At 36.7% G+C, this 15,998-nt stretch overlaps 1 protein-coding gene across 2 annotated transcripts in view; it reads left to right on the top strand.

Moving 5' to 3' along the window:
* Window positions 1-15,998, top strand: part of LOC134665422 (cell adhesion molecule DSCAM-like) — a 123,159-nt gene that overhangs the window by 66,835 nt on the left and 40,326 nt on the right. For both annotated transcript variants that reach the window (XM_063522386.1, XM_063522385.1), the window contains exon 2: window positions 12,703-12,782. In XM_063522386.1, the coding sequence (XP_063378456.1) occupies window positions 12,722-12,782 (61 nt within the window). In that variant the 5' untranslated portion in view covers window positions 12,703-12,721. The remainder of the gene's footprint in view (window positions 1-12,702; window positions 12,783-15,998) is intronic.

Below are 15,998 nucleotides of genomic sequence, written 5' to 3'. Positions count from 1 at the left end.
CGGATCCTCAAGTCATTATTAAACTTTTTAATGCTGGTGTTCTCCTGTTTACATACTTTTGTACATTTTCAGGAATATTTGTAATTTACATACAACTTAAATTAGAATACAATACAAATACCTACTCTTTGCACACCTTATTACAGCAAATAATACAGAAAGAAAAGGAAAAAAAGAAAAAATAAGAAGGAAGGACGAAAGGAAATTAAAGAAAGGGAAAATTACACGCTTTTTTTTGGAAACGGAAAAATAGATTCCCATACAAAAATATGAGAAATGCCTGCATTTTTTCTATGTGAAAATGTCGCAATTTTGGTAACTTTCAACGGCACACCGTAAACTGCAGATGTACAGTTTTCAAACGCGTAGTTTTCTATAAAACACGTATGTAATGATAAACTGAAATAGATGTGTAATAAAAGTGTACAGGAATCAAATTCAAACTATATAACATCGTAAAATAATGTGTTTTAATTAAAAATTATAAACTATCATTAAAATGAAGTATAAAAACTAAATAAATTAAATCTAAAAAATAAATAAATAAAACTTACCCACCTACATTAGGTCCCCCAGATCTGTCCCCTGCGGAAGGGTGCCCTTATGGCTGGCTACATTCCCACGCTGAATAGCTATGCCTATTCTTTGGCCTAACTAGGAATAAGCCAGCCCTAGGGTCAGCCGTGGTTTCAAATAGTAAGAATATAATTTTACGAATCACTTTTTAGTTTTTCGTATTGGAGGTGATTGAAAAATTCTTGAAAGAACCGACAAAAGTCTCTTAGTTCGAGAAAAAATTAAGATTAAGATACTCATATAATGGAAACAGGACACCTATGCCAGCTATTTTATAAAAAGAAAACATATTTAAACCAGCTATGTAGAATAACCGCAAAATTTCAATAGTAAGCTAAAAAATAAGTTAAATAATAAAATCAACACGTATCTACATAAATTTAATTTCAAAACCCCCGTGTTGTACAAATGTTCATTTATTTACCCAATGTAACGGCCTACTCAGGTTCAATTGGGCTACAGCTAAAAGACCTAACGCTATAGTATTTAAATTTTCTCAAAATTAAATGTAAATGTAATATTTTACCGCTGAATAATGCATTGTAGTTTTGTGTGCTCGTTTATATAACTACCTAATCATATTTCACAAGAATATTTGAACTGCAAGCCGCCGCTTACGCTCGAGATCATTTTTAAACAGTTTGAGTTTTTTTGGTATAAAACCTAGTTTTAAATAGTGTTTTTTTATAATTTGATTCCTCATTTCTTGTTATAAAACGAATGGAAATATGTGTTTAATTAAATAATAACATTACAGGGTATTTTCCATGGTTACGGCATAAATATGTGGGATTTATCTGTCGAACTTTCAAGTTATTATTTTCTTTCGAAAATAAATTTAAGTACTTAAGTTATTCTATTTAATGCGGTATACATTTATATTTTTGTTATAGGACTATAAAATGTTATAAAAATGTTGTAAAAATTAGTAAAGTGAAGCAAACAAATGCCAACAGATATCGCTAATACTCTTAGTAGTTTGTGCCACCATTTATTGAATTTTGTGCCTGCATTTTCAATATTTATTTATTGACACTTCACCGAAAAATGCAATAAAATCCTACCAGTTTGTCAAAGGTAAACTCGATTCCAATATTTCGTTTTGATTCGGTCGTGATGAAACGTACGTTGGGTTGGATCTGCCGAAAAACAACCGCTCTCATCGTAAAATAAAACAAACCACGTCAGTGAACAAAGCCTGTCACGTATTCATATAAACAGGGAGAAAATATGTAAAAACGCGAGTCGAAATTTTGCGATGAAGGTTTCCTTATGGAATATTTTCAAGTATTTAACTAACTTTGATAGCAGAACGGCAAAAACGAATACGGTCAACACTCCTGCCACTATGAATATAGAAAAACATGCACATTTACATTACAGTCTTTGCGTGATTCGGGAAATGAATTAGAGATTCACTAGATATGAAATAGTAAAGTGACGTTCCACGGCAAAAGGTACTTTATGGCGGCTGGCACTTACGCTATTATTAACGCCGATCCAATATTCAGCCGGGGAAATGGTACCTTTTACCGTGGAACGTCACATATCTTTACTATTCCATATCTAGAGACTCTCTAATTCATTTTCCGAATCGCGCCGTTTGTACGGAAAGAGGAGAGTAGTGGAATGTGTTGTGTGCGTATTTATACAGATATGCTAGCGGGTAGATCGAATAAAATCAGACGCCTTTCATTCGCTGCCATTCATTTCACGACTCTTCTCTTTCCGAACAGACTCTACCACACTTGCGCCACCCAGGGTTAGCCACTAACTCGGGGCTAACCGTTTAAATCCAGAGCTACCACTGTTACCAGTAAAATTTTACCCTGTGTTAACGGTTAACTCCGAGTTAGTAGCTAACCTTTGGTTGGTGCAAGTGGGCCTAAGAACTAACTGCGACGTTTAAGTAATATACATAGTAATGTACTGTCTAAAACCTACCTATATTCAAACAATATCTTAGCCTCGTAAAGGTAGAAAGGTATGGACGATTTAGGGTATTAGTTCGGTAATAAGATCATTTTAAAAGCCGGCAGAAATGTCAAGAGTCAAGACCAATGTCTAATTAAGAAAAAAAAGATAATTGTAACACAGTTGAGTTCCGGAACCCTAAAAAAGCGTAACAAAAACAAACCGTCAAGTTTACGTGCCCTATTAAAAATGTACCAAATTTAACCTTCCCGAGCAATAACTCAAAATAACTGCTCAAGTTGAGTTCGCGCCATCACGCCGCGACAAACTCGGTTAATATTTTATTCAAAACATTCTTATCCGCTGAGACTGCTGAAGCATTAGCTTTATCCTTAGACCTTTGACCATAAGCTACCTCCTTTAGACACCGCATGCAGAGTTTATTAAAATTTGCTGTCACCATGGAGTCCATGGACCACTCGTTCATTCATATATCATATTCATTCGTTGTTTGTTGAAACTTGTATTGTGGGTACAGTCTGCATAAGAATTAGCGGATTACAAAAAAATAAAATTATTAAGTAGCGGATTAAAAGTAGTGGATTAGAAGTAGGCATCGAAAGTATTTACCATTCTCTAACAGCTGAACAAAAATACATAAAATATAGAGCTCGTGATTCTGAGTAAAAATATGAGACTTCTCCCACTTTTAACGCTTATGTATTTCTAATTCCATCCTGTTTTTTGTATCTTTTGTTCTTCTCGTTCACCGTTTAAACCCATTCTTCCTGTCAAGCAAGATATGCAAAATATAATTATAAATAAAAGTAAGTATTATTATATTTGTTATTAAGCACGCCATGTGCTTTACGCAGTTTCTACCTGTGGAAATTTGTAATCGGCTCACTGTTTCTACGTTATTAACTAATCAGTTACTTTAGCTTTGAGTTTTCCAAACAAAAAACGATAGAAATTAAAATTCCCAAATCTAACAAAAATTTAGTATTCGAATTTAAATAAAATGGTCCATCTGTGGGGAATGATCTGTGCTTTCGACGAAGTAAAGCGAATTACAGAAGGCCGGCCGATTAGCAAGGGTCGGTGAATCCGTGCAGATGGGTGAAGGGCTAATTCCCCGCTTATCGCAACACACCATTACCCGACCGCCACACTCTACCTACTGGGCAGAAAGAGATGGATATAGTATTTACATTTTATTTCTCAATTAACGGAAATGTTGTCATTGTGGTGGTGTGTTAAGAGTCACACAAATCTAGGCGCCATAAAGTAAAGTTCACATAACAATTATACATAGAAAGATTAGCAAGTAGTGATGTACCGAATATTGATTTGGCCGACTAGCCGACTATCGGCCGTCTAGTCGGCTAGTCGGCCAGATCATTAGTTTTGTCTAACTTCGGTTCAGATGCACTTATAAAACAATTGTTTTACCCCTTTCGTCGCGCTATTCATATTATAGTAACGCTAAATACTTAGTTAGGAAGGGTCGGTGAATCTGTGAAGATGGGTGAAGGGCTAATTCCCCCCTTATCGCACCACACCATTACCCGACCGCGACACTGTAAGTAACTGGGCAGAGAGGATGTAGGTACTATTTACATTTTATTTCGGAATTCAACGGTACCTAATGTTTTAAAAGCAAATAACTTAAGAGTCACAAGATTCACTCTATTGATAGATGAAAACCCCATGAAAATGACAGACGCGGCAGCGGACTTTCGACCCGATTCGAACTTCAAAATTACGTCTGCAAAATGTAATTCAAGACCAAAAAAGTAAGAAATGTTGCCACTTTTTTACTAGCGCGTCTTGTATTTATGTAAAAATAAGTAAATAAAAGTACTTTTTTAAATTGCAGGAGTAAAATTACTAATAAATAAATTATCTTAGCGTGATTATTTATCAAAATGAATTTACTATTTTACAAACAAATTATTGCAGTGGCAACATTGTCTTACTTTTTTTGGTCTTGAATTACGTTTTGCAGTTTAGATACGACATAGATTAGATATGTCAATGTCAAAACTGACGTTTTTGTTTGAAGAAACGTTACGTATATTTATAAGGTGTACTTACCTAGTGATAAGATTCTCCTATTCCAAAATGCTAGGGAAACTATTTACACACGAAAACATCGCTCTCACTTCTTATTTTCTTTAAAACATGAACATAAACAGTCTAAACTGACCACAAGTGAACTCTATATCTTTGCAATTAGGGTTAGGTTTGTCTAACATATTAAATTCGCCATCAATTTTGCTGCAACCGTAATGTTCTTATCAGTCCAGGAAACAGCAGTGCATTTAAGTAAGCCACTCCAGTCCCAGACCGTTTTAAAGGAAATAAATTGAACGTTGCCGGGTTCCTTAAACTCCACGTTAATAATAAGAGTTAGATGAACCCGCAGCCAAAAAGCCGCTCCCATACAAACGACAAGCTTAATATTATACTATTTACATGAAACTTGGCATGAACATTTATGTAACACATTTTTGTCTGATATTAGTTTTCACTGCTAGCAGAAATATATATAACTCCGTATAAGATAAATAAAGTCTAAGAAAAAAAAAGCCTCGGAAATCAAGAAAAAGTCATTCTCGAATAGATGGCGCCATAGGTACCTTTGGCCTATTCTCGGCTAGATGACGTTAACGACACCGTTTGATATTTCACAATTTCAACACATATCAGTGAAAGAACATGGGTCAGTATGGAACAATAAAAATTAAAAATCATTTATCCTATCCGTAAACATATTTTGATTCATTTATACATTTTAAATTTTAATCGTGTGTCGATAGATGGCAGTAAATGTACCGTGACTACAAAAATTACTTTGGCACAAATTACTCTATACTATCTATTCTCTTTGCTGCTAGCATTTGTTACACAATGATAAAAGTGATTTTTTGTGCGAAGGTTTTGAGTAACTCTTAGAGCTACCTCACACTAGCGTCTTCCGAGCGTCGGCGTTTAATCAACTCACGACGTCTTGTAATCAACGTCTTGTGTGACGTAACATTGGCGCAACTGCGCAGCGACGCCATTTTCCATAGCGCTGACTAGACGCCGACGCTCAAAAGACGCTTGTGTAGGGTGGCCCTTAAGCTCGGACTAAGGATCTTGCTTCAAGATTTGTTCCTAAATTAAGTAGTAAAGTTAACGATATACGTGTTTCATTTAGCTTCTTGATTGCTGCTAAAGTTCGGTTGCTAAGTTAACCATAGCTATAAACTACTACTAAAATACAGTACTCATTTGCGGGCGGGTATTTAATAAGATTGGGTACCCAACTACCTACCTGTATTAAACTGCGCTGGATTCGATTATTTAAGACAGTATAGCTTTTATTCAGACGGTACAGTGCATAATGTTTTTCATTGTATTTTCACGGAAACGTTCGTATTTGTCATAGTCAACCTCAGTACTTTTTGTACCGAGACTGACTGACATAGCACGACACGTTCGTACATTTCCGTAAAAATACGATGGAAAATAATTATGTCGCTGCAAAAGAGAACTAGTTGATATCTAAACTATAACGTATCTAGATTGGATCTAGTACGTGTCGTCTCTTGTGAGTATCTTGAAGTTCGAATACGGCAGTATAAATATGTATTGCATATAACGCTAATTTGAAAGTACAATTTCATAAACTAGGTACGATACCTATTATCTCTGAAACCAGCCAACATAAATTCTTATTCTCAAAACGCATTTGAATACAACGAAGTAAACACGATCTCGTAGAGCTACGAATAGGATACATGGCATTAATAACGTTTAAATCTAGGTCAGGATGATAGATCTACCTACAAGCTTACTAGTCTGAGCAAGATAAATGTGTTGGAATAGTATCCGGTTATTTCGCGGCAACGAATTTCCAAAATTCGATATTGCACAGGCCACTGGTTTGGAATATAAGCGTGGTCAGTTTGGTATTACTAGAAACAATAATTAGCTACGAACCCCGATGCATTTAAATATACCGTATCTGTGCATCCACAGATACATATAATCCATTAGGTTGCCTGAGCTACCACAATCATCTTAGAGGTGCGCATTGTTGGAATCCTTAGCTGCCAGAATCATGTTAGTGGCTATAGGGTATTTTCCTACTAGTCAAATCAGTTACTTTTTTAGAACTGTCAAAACGATTTGCTAATATGGAATTTATATGAAACATTACATCGTGACGTCACGGTCAACTCACCTACTTTATATATTTCTATCCGATTTATTAAATAGAACTTGTGTTTTTAAATAACTGCTATTTATGTTTTTCTTATAATTATCTGGTGCTTTATTTCATGCATGGTGTAAAATAATTTATTTTAAATACAGTATAATACCCTATTACCTATTTCTCGTGTGGTCAGACCATTTTATGAGGTTCTCTCGTTTATACAGTCGCCATCAGATATATCGGAGCGGCCAAGGTGTTCACAATATCTGAACACTCACGCTAATAACGCACTGACAATAGAGGCGTGTTCAGATACTTGTGAGCGCTTAAGCGCTCCGATATATCTGATGGCGACTGTACAAAAATGTCGGTTTAAAGCTAGCTTTGATGGACTCTAGTAGACCGGGAGATAGTGACACATTTTACTGGGTCATTTGTACCAGTATGGCGGTTCGTCAGGGGTCTAAGTACGTAATGAACGAAATAAAAATGATGGTCATAGCGCTGGTACCGGCGGCCCAATCGCGTGGGCGTTAGTCGAACGTGTCGGATAAAATACGAGTGTCGAACGATTTGTTCCACAAAAATCCTCGTATTTTTCGATAGTCCATAAAAAAGAAGTAGACGGTAGCGTAATGCCATACTTCTCCGGTGTGACTTACAGCCCGCCATACTGAGGCGAACACATTAATAAAAAAAAAACAATTCAATCATTTGTGCCAAGCTAATTTTTGCACAGGTGATCATCGTCGAGCAGCCATTCATGGACATCACTATGCCATACTTTTCGGATGGTTCCAAATGGCCGCCATACCGCCGCAAAGGAGTTATTTTTTTTTTTATTGCTAAACGATTTGTACCATCTTGTAATTTTTTTTCAAGACTTTCTGTGTGATCATAAATGGAAATCTCATAATGCCATACCTGTAGGAGGTGGCAAATGTGTACAATATTTTTTTTATTTCAAGTATGGTGCCCCTTTTTCCCCCTATTAGAAGTATGGCAAATATAATAATGGTCACATTGCATCATATAATTTCCAAAAATCCAAATGCCATACTGGTACAAATCGTCAAAAAATTGTTTTTTGTTTTAAGTCTTGGCTTAAGTCTCACAGTCGTCCGCCCCGTAGTTATAATCTGAAATATTTTTTTTAGGTATAATTGTATCCAAACAAACAGAATATGATGATGCCATGCTGTAAAAAATTATTTTACGTATACATAGTCGTATTTTTGAAACGTGTCGATTAAATAAGTTTTTCAAGTATGGCAGCACTTTTTCCCCCTACTATAAGTATGGCAGTTATAATAACGGTCACATTTAAAATGAAAAATAAAAATAAAATAAAATAAATTAAATGTAAGATTAGTTCTAAGCTAATAGAATGTTAATTCTTTTTTAAAATAAACAGTTTAAATTTTAATTTTTTTTTTTTATCAAATACTTTCCAAAAAATTAAATGCAATACTGGTACAAATCGTTTAGCAAAAAAAAAATTAACTCCCTTGCGGCGGTATGGCGGCCATTTGGAACCGTCCGAAGAGTATGGCATGGTGATGTCCATGAATGGCTGCTCGACGATGATCACCTGTGCAAAAATTAGCTTGGCACAAATGGTTGAATTGTTTTATTTTAATTAATGTGTTCGCCTCAGTATGGCGGGCTGTAAGTCACACCGGAGAAGTATGGCATTACGCTACCGCCTACTTCTTTTTTATGGACTATCGGAAAATACGAGGATTTTTGTGGAACAAATCGTTCGACACTCGTATTTTATCCGACACGTTCGACTAACGCCCACGCGATTGGGCCGCCGGTACCAGCGCTATGACCATAATTTTTCTTTCCTTCATTACGTGCTTAGACCCCTGACGAACCGCCATACTGGTACAAATGACCCAGTAAAATGTGTCACTATCTCCCGGTCTATAGGTATCTATACGTTTTTCCATCGTCTTGATGACAAAAGAACAACACGTTTTGTTTTTCGATCCATTCCATAATTGTGCAAATATGTGTCATGAACAACACACGAGAAAGATATCAACAGGATAAGTTATTGTTTCTGTATAAAAACCTTCCTTACTATATTATGTTTCCTTTACGAGTTTATCGCACAAACAGCAACACTGGAGGACTGTACATCGGTGGATCTTATTACAAAAGGCATAAGGTCCACCGATGTACAGTTGTGGGCGATAGTACCCGTATTTTCTGCTAAATTAAAAGGGGTTTTTGTTACAAAAAATATAGCTAATATACGAAACATTGCTCGCGAATTATAGGGGTTTGTGAAGGACAAACAACAAACATTACAAATTATGTGTACGAGTACATAATAGGTATTTATTTGAGGGAAGGCCGCATCAAGGACCTTATATATTTTAATTTATGAATTAGTTTAGGTCCTAGCTTAGTTGGTAGCGACCGTGGCTATGAAGGTTGCGGTCTTGTACTCGTTTTCTAGTTCCGGTGAGGGCTTTTACTTGTGTGTTTATCTCTTCCGGGGCATTTTTTGAGGGCATTTATTTCTTTCTGAGTTAGGGACGTTTTCTCTGAATGTAAGAATTGATTATATGTATCGTCTTTTAGAACAACAACACAGATCTTCAGTAAGCTTAGCAAGCTTACTCCTTTATAGGGTTCCGTACCCAAAGAGTAAAAACGGGACCCTATCTATTACTAAGACTCCACTGTCTCTCTGTCCGTCTGTCTGTCTGTCATCAGGCTGTATCTCATGAACCGTGATAGCTAGGCAGTTGACATTTTCACAGATGATGTATTTATGTTGCCACTATAACAACAAATACTAAAAACAGAATAAAATACATATTTAAGTGGGGCTCCCATACAACAAACGTGATTTTGTTGCCGTTTTTTGCGTAATGGTACGGAACTCTTCGTGCGCCAGTCCGACTCGCACTTGGCCGGTTTTATTTCTTTTACTTATATATTTTTCAGGACACTTTACACAGCTTCATAAGAATTATATTGCTGCGTAGACAGGCTTATTATGTGTTACCTACTTATTAAAAAAGATTGAGTAGGTACTTTTACTAGTTTTCATGTTTGCCGACGTGTTTAATTCTTCATCAGAGACTAGTAAATAAATAAGACTGTAAATAATAAAATATATTACACTATCATACAAATTGAATCATGTGTTGCTATTGTTCTACAATATCAAATCATCAAAATCATCGCAACTGATTCACTCATGTGTTGATTCTCTCTTGAGTTGATACGAGTATCATCATAGTTAATAGTATCATGTGTGGTGGATTGTTAATGTCAACTTTTGATGGATGTGGATTGGAAACTAAAACTTTTTATCTATGGGTTTGGGCACCTGATAAGCGTTGGCCTTGGGATCAAGTCTATAACTAATAGCGTCAACTCCTATTGAATCTGGAGATTAAAAATTTCGACGCCGTGTCAAACACAAAAGCTGTCACTCGGACGCCACGTCACCGAAGTGTTAAAACTAAAATTGAACTTTATGCATATGAACGTAGGTCTATGTTGCTCTGGGATCTGTGACCGATTAGTCCGTCTTTGGCGTTGGACCTGCGCTGCAGTGCGGATATTTGGTGTGTTAACAGTCTTTCCTTTTTACCAGTCTTTGTTCCCCATTCAAACATTTGTTTATTCATTCTACTATTTCTAAGACAGTCTGAGTAGCTTTCAGCCATTAAGCTCTAAATAAAGCATAGGCAAAGCTTGAAAAAGAAGTCTGAGCCGTGCTTAATATTTAAATATTTGGCTCTCAATCTCCGATTTTCCTTTCTATGAGTACATACATTCAGATTGTTTGTACTGCTTTATACATTTGTATTACGTTTTGAATAATAGGTACTTAACAAAGGTTTTAGCTTATACTGTTTATATTTGTCAGTAGCGTGCCTAGGGTTTTGGAGTAGGGCAAGCCGAAAGATATGTTTTCGTAATAACTGTCCAATCTTCACTCTTCGGGGTCAAATGCATCTGCTAGCGTGACGAGGCGAGCTAATCATAGCGCACGTCTGCTACGGAATGAATAATGTCATTTTGTATTTTGTTAGACAAATAGCTCGAGCTTGGTTTGTCGCTTTGAACATGTTTTTCTAGAACGCCGTCATATTTTGATAGCAACGATACAAGTTCCAAAAAATTGCCCCTATTTAATGAAGTGTTTGACTCATCGTGTCCTCTAAAAGGAAGTTCTTGCTGTGCTAAATGGCACACAATATCGACTAACCTCTGAAAAACACTACGATTGTTGTCAACACGCATGTTATGTTTTGATATTTCTTCTGATAATTGTCGCGACAAAGAGGCCTCGATCCTTTGTTTCCCAAAATTGCTAAAAGAAATCACTGCACACATATGTTTACCGGAATTCATGTGCCTCTTTATTGCTCCAGATAAATTATTTAAATCGTTATAGCCAGAAGTATTCCAAACGTTAATATCGTTCGAAAAAAATATGCAACACCAGCAATACATCTTATTTGTATGGGAACAACCAACAATCCAATGAGTTTTGTAGACGGCCCTACAGAAATTTCTCTTACGCGACTGACTTGACTGAGAAATACACAAGTCGGGTGTTGGTTTTGCCGCGGAAATTAGGTCCCGTTTTTCGACAAAGGTCAAAGACTTTACCTTGTTTTGGTTGACTAAAACGTGGACGCATTTCAAACCGTCACAAGGAACCACTTCTTGATCCATTGTTAACACTTATTAAACTAAGCGCCACAACGATGAACAAATTCACATTCACTATTTAATCAAATTCACTTAAACAAACTTTCGTTACTTTCGACTCGACCACTGACTCGGCTCAACTAAATAATAATACACTTGAAGTAAACGCGAACGCGCGCTGTGCGAACTTATGCAGCTAACTTCACACAAAATCCAAGCATAAATCGTCTTATAAAATTGCTATACATACCAACAAATAGTTACATCGTTCTTTGACGGTTTGTAGGCTGATAGTGCCCAGAGCGGGACGAAAAAGCAAGCACGGTTGCAAGCCAACGAGTGCGAGTTCGAGCAGGATAGCTAGAACATCCTCCGCCTGATTTAGTTCGCGCGGACGAGGCGCCACGCCGCGGCATAATTTTGCAACACGCTCGTGCCGCGGTTCGAGGCCGCTGTGGCTTGAATTTAATAATACGGGTTCGTTTGGCGCGCGATTTTCAAAATAATCTTTATTGATCTTATCACTACGTAATTTCGGTAAGGCAATTAGTTGCCTTAGGGCAAGCCCGGCTTTTGGGCTTGTATGGAAGTCCCGCCACTGATATTTGTATACTTATACTAAATTTAAGTTGAAGCTCGATCATCTGAGAGCAGCCCACAGTCATTGTAAAAAGTACAGCAAAACACATTTTGTTTATATTTTACTTCTATCCGATATCCGATGTTGGATCGGACAATGTGAAAGCGCTCTAATAACCGCCTCACACATGGATTGTTTACTTACGTTACCTACGGGCAGTTTCCACAAGTTAACATCCAATGTGCCTAATGTGAGTGTATATCAGAGGTAGTGCTACCCTATCCATCCCAGTTCCTCGAAGCCTAGCAATGCTTTGAGATTTACTGCTTTGTAGGTACAGCATGTTTGGACACCTGACGTGCTTTGCCCTGTATACATCTACCGGCTTACACTTGAACCGTATAAGGTATGTTATGTACATATATATAACACCGCAAAAACAAACTCTTGAGAAGGGAAAAGCAAAAAAATGGTTTTTCATATATGTATTTTAATATTACCCATAAAATTTCACCATTCCGTGTTTAGATGAGGTACCTACCACCAAAATAGCGCGTTGTCAATATGATTCATCATATACTTGATATATGATTCATCATGTATCAAGAAAAGAGTCGTAGTTTGTTTTGGTTCCCATACATTCCACGACACTGCTCCTTCCGCACAGACTCATTATTATTTATGTGTCACAGAAGTTTAGTTATTAATAATTCACGTGTAATATGTATTGTCGCAGGGTATGAGGATGTAGCAGCATGAACGCGCCGGCAGCCGCGGCGCTTGTTTTGGCCGCGCTAGCCGCTCTGCCTTGCCGAGGTAATCTTCTTAGAGTAAGACCAAGAAAAGTCTGCAGCGGATTTGATAGCAGTGCAAGTTTCATTTATACGTCATAATTTCATAGAAGTTTGACGTTTAAAATAACACGTGCATTGCGTGGGCTATCAAATCCGCTGCAGACTATTCTTGGACTGATTCTAGTATAGCTTTTAAAAAATTTATGATGGTTGCGCCAATGTCAAATATATTGAAGAACATGAAGGCTGTAACAAAAAAAGCGTTTCAGATTATTTTGAGCACTCCGTTTAGTACAGTTTTATGTACAAACAAAATAATATAATGTATGTATTTAAATTATGACTTTCCATATCATAAATGTGTAAGTAACTATTCCTGTCTGTCTGTCACCTATTCACGAGAGCATAGGGTACTTTTTTGTAAATAATAATCATCATCCACACAGAAAAACTCACGGGTAGGAGCTATAATATAATTTTATACCCGAAATCTGAACCGAATAATCTTCAACGAATTCCCTTCAACCTTCAAACTCTATAACACAAAAGGCTGCAAATGACTGGCCATTATTAAATATTTTCCTTTATAACGGAAAAAGACTCTCAAAAATAAATTTGATAACCGGAGAGCGTTCAGTCTGGTGTTTCTTAAGTGTCTTTTTCATCTAAATTAATTCAGCGGGAGATTTTATACAAAATGGCCGCGAGGAAGAAAGATGCCTTGATGGGAAATTAATCTCTAGGTTTGTTTCGATGATATTTAATCAGAGGGTTGGAATACAACTTCAGCGCGGCCCAAAGTGTTCCTTAATTACTTACATGTAGATTTTACATTTGAGTCTGACCCTTTACATTTGTTCTAAATTGCTTTGATTACATTTGTTAGCTTTTAATTTCCTCTTGGTTGTTTAACTTTCAATTCGTCGTGTATTAAGCGTGTATGATAGGATGTCAATATGTACCTACATGTATGTACGAGTACGAGTGGGTATGTTTAAAGATACTTAACCTTAGAGCATTTTGTAACTGGAGATGTCATCGCTGTCATTTTCTTGACGAAACAGTCTGCCGATATTTGCGGGGGAGGGGACGTCAAATGTATTGCTATTTTACATGATTTGTACGTAATGTACAAATATCCATGTCAGTCCATACAAAATTTTGCACAATTGTACAAGTTTTTCGGCAGAGGGGTAAGCTCTCAATGGCCACTTCAGTTATTAAATGCTCTAAGTACTTAGCAGTCTTAGCACTGTATTTTTAATTTGAAAATGTTTGGGCACTTGTTAAGAGCCCTTCAACGTGCACACTAGCGCCAACCGGTGTGAAGTTAGCAGCCAAAGTTAGCAGCCGCCGATAACCCAACCAAATTAAGAAGTCAAAATTTTTAATGTAAAAAATGTCATAGAAAACCACTAAAAGAGCACCTGATACATGTAATTACAAAGTAAACAGACCGAACAAGACTACAAGTGATGAAAAACTAAAATATGTACATTTTCGTCACAGAACTCATGCTATCTGTAATATCGCCTAATAAAACGGCAAGCTAGCTCTAGAGGTTTTTAAAACCGGTTCCATGCAGCATGCAGCAAAAGCTGCTGGGATCTATAAGTGATACTCGACCATAAACTTGGAGAAAAGGGGAGACAAAGGCAAACTGAACCCAAAATATTCTAAATAGTTGCAGTATTCAAAGATTTTTACCATGAAGGACGGCAAGCAAGGGATTTTCGACCTATGTGACAGATAGCTACTGTCATAACCTACAAACGATTGTGCGTCGCAAGTTGATACTCGATCGATAAGACTAGTCAATTAACAGAAAATTATAAAATTAAGATTTTCTTACTTAAGTGGCTGATGAGAGCTACAAGTGCTGAAACGGCCAGCAAGAGATTTTTGAAACCTGTACTATATAGCTGGATAATCATGCTATAGAACTGCTAAGAGCTTTTAGTGATACCCGACCGCAAATATTGTGAAAAGGGGATACCAAAGCGAAATGTACACAAAATATTCTGAAAAGTTGCAGTTTTCAAATATTTTTACCATGAAGGACGGCAAGCAAGGGATTTTCGACCTATGTGACAGATAGCTACTGTCATAACCTACAAATGATTGTGCATCGCAAATTGATACTCAATCGATAAGACTAGTAAATTTACAGAAATTTATAAAATTAAGATTTTCTTACTTAAGTGGCTGATGAGAGCTACAAGTGCTGAAACGGCCAGCAAGAGATTTTTGAAACATGAACTATACAGCTAGATAATCACGCTAAAGAACTGCTGAGAGTTTTAAGTGATACTCGACCGCAAACATTGTGAAAAGGGGATACCAAAGCGAAATGTACCCTAAATATTCTGAAAAGTTGCAGTTTTCAAAGATTTTTACCATGAAGGACGGCAAGCAAGGGATTTTCGACCTATGTGACAGATAGCTACTGTCATAACCTACAAACAACTGTGCGTCGCAAATTGATACTCGATCGATAAGACTAGTCAATTAACAGAAAATTATAAAATTAAGATTTTCTTACTTAAGTGGCTGATGAGAGCTACAAGTGCTGAAACGGCCAGCAAGAGATTTTTGAAACCTGAACTATACAGCTAGATAATCATGCTAAAGAACTGCTGAGAGCTTTATGTGATACTCTACCGCAAACAGTGTGAAAAGGGGATACCAAAGCGAAATGTACCCAAAATATTCTGAAAATTGCAGTTTTCAAAGATTTTTACCATGAAGGACGGCAAGAAAGGGATTTTCGACCTATGTGACAGATAGCTACTGTCATAACCTACAAAAGAATTTACACCGCAAGTTGATACTCGATCGATAAGACTAGTCAATTAACAGAAAATTATAAAATTAAGATTTTCTTACTTAAGTGGCTGATGAGAGCTACAAGTGCTGAAACGGCCAGCAAGAGATTTTTGAAACCTGAACTATACAGCTAGATAATCATGCTAAAGAATTGCTGAGAGCTTTAAGTGATACTCGACCGCAAACATTGTGAAAAGGGGATACCAAAGCGAAATGTACCCAAAATATTCTGAAAAGTTGCAGTTTTCAAAGATTTGTAGCATGAAGGACGGCAAGCAAGGGATTTTCGACCTATGTGACAGATAGCTACTGTCATAACCTACAAACGATTGTGCGTCGCAAGTTGATACTCGATCGATAAGACTAGTCAATTAACAGAAAATTATAAACTTAAGATTTTCTTACTTAAGTG

Source organism: Cydia fagiglandana, chromosome 6 (assembly GCF_963556715.1).
Source record: "Cydia fagiglandana chromosome 6, ilCydFagi1.1, whole genome shotgun sequence".
In the NCBI taxonomy this organism is placed as follows: Eukaryota; Metazoa; Arthropoda; class Insecta; order Lepidoptera; family Tortricidae; genus Cydia; species Cydia fagiglandana.
The sequence above is the reverse complement of the archived record's forward strand: the minus strand, read 5'-3'. Positions and strand labels throughout refer to the sequence as shown.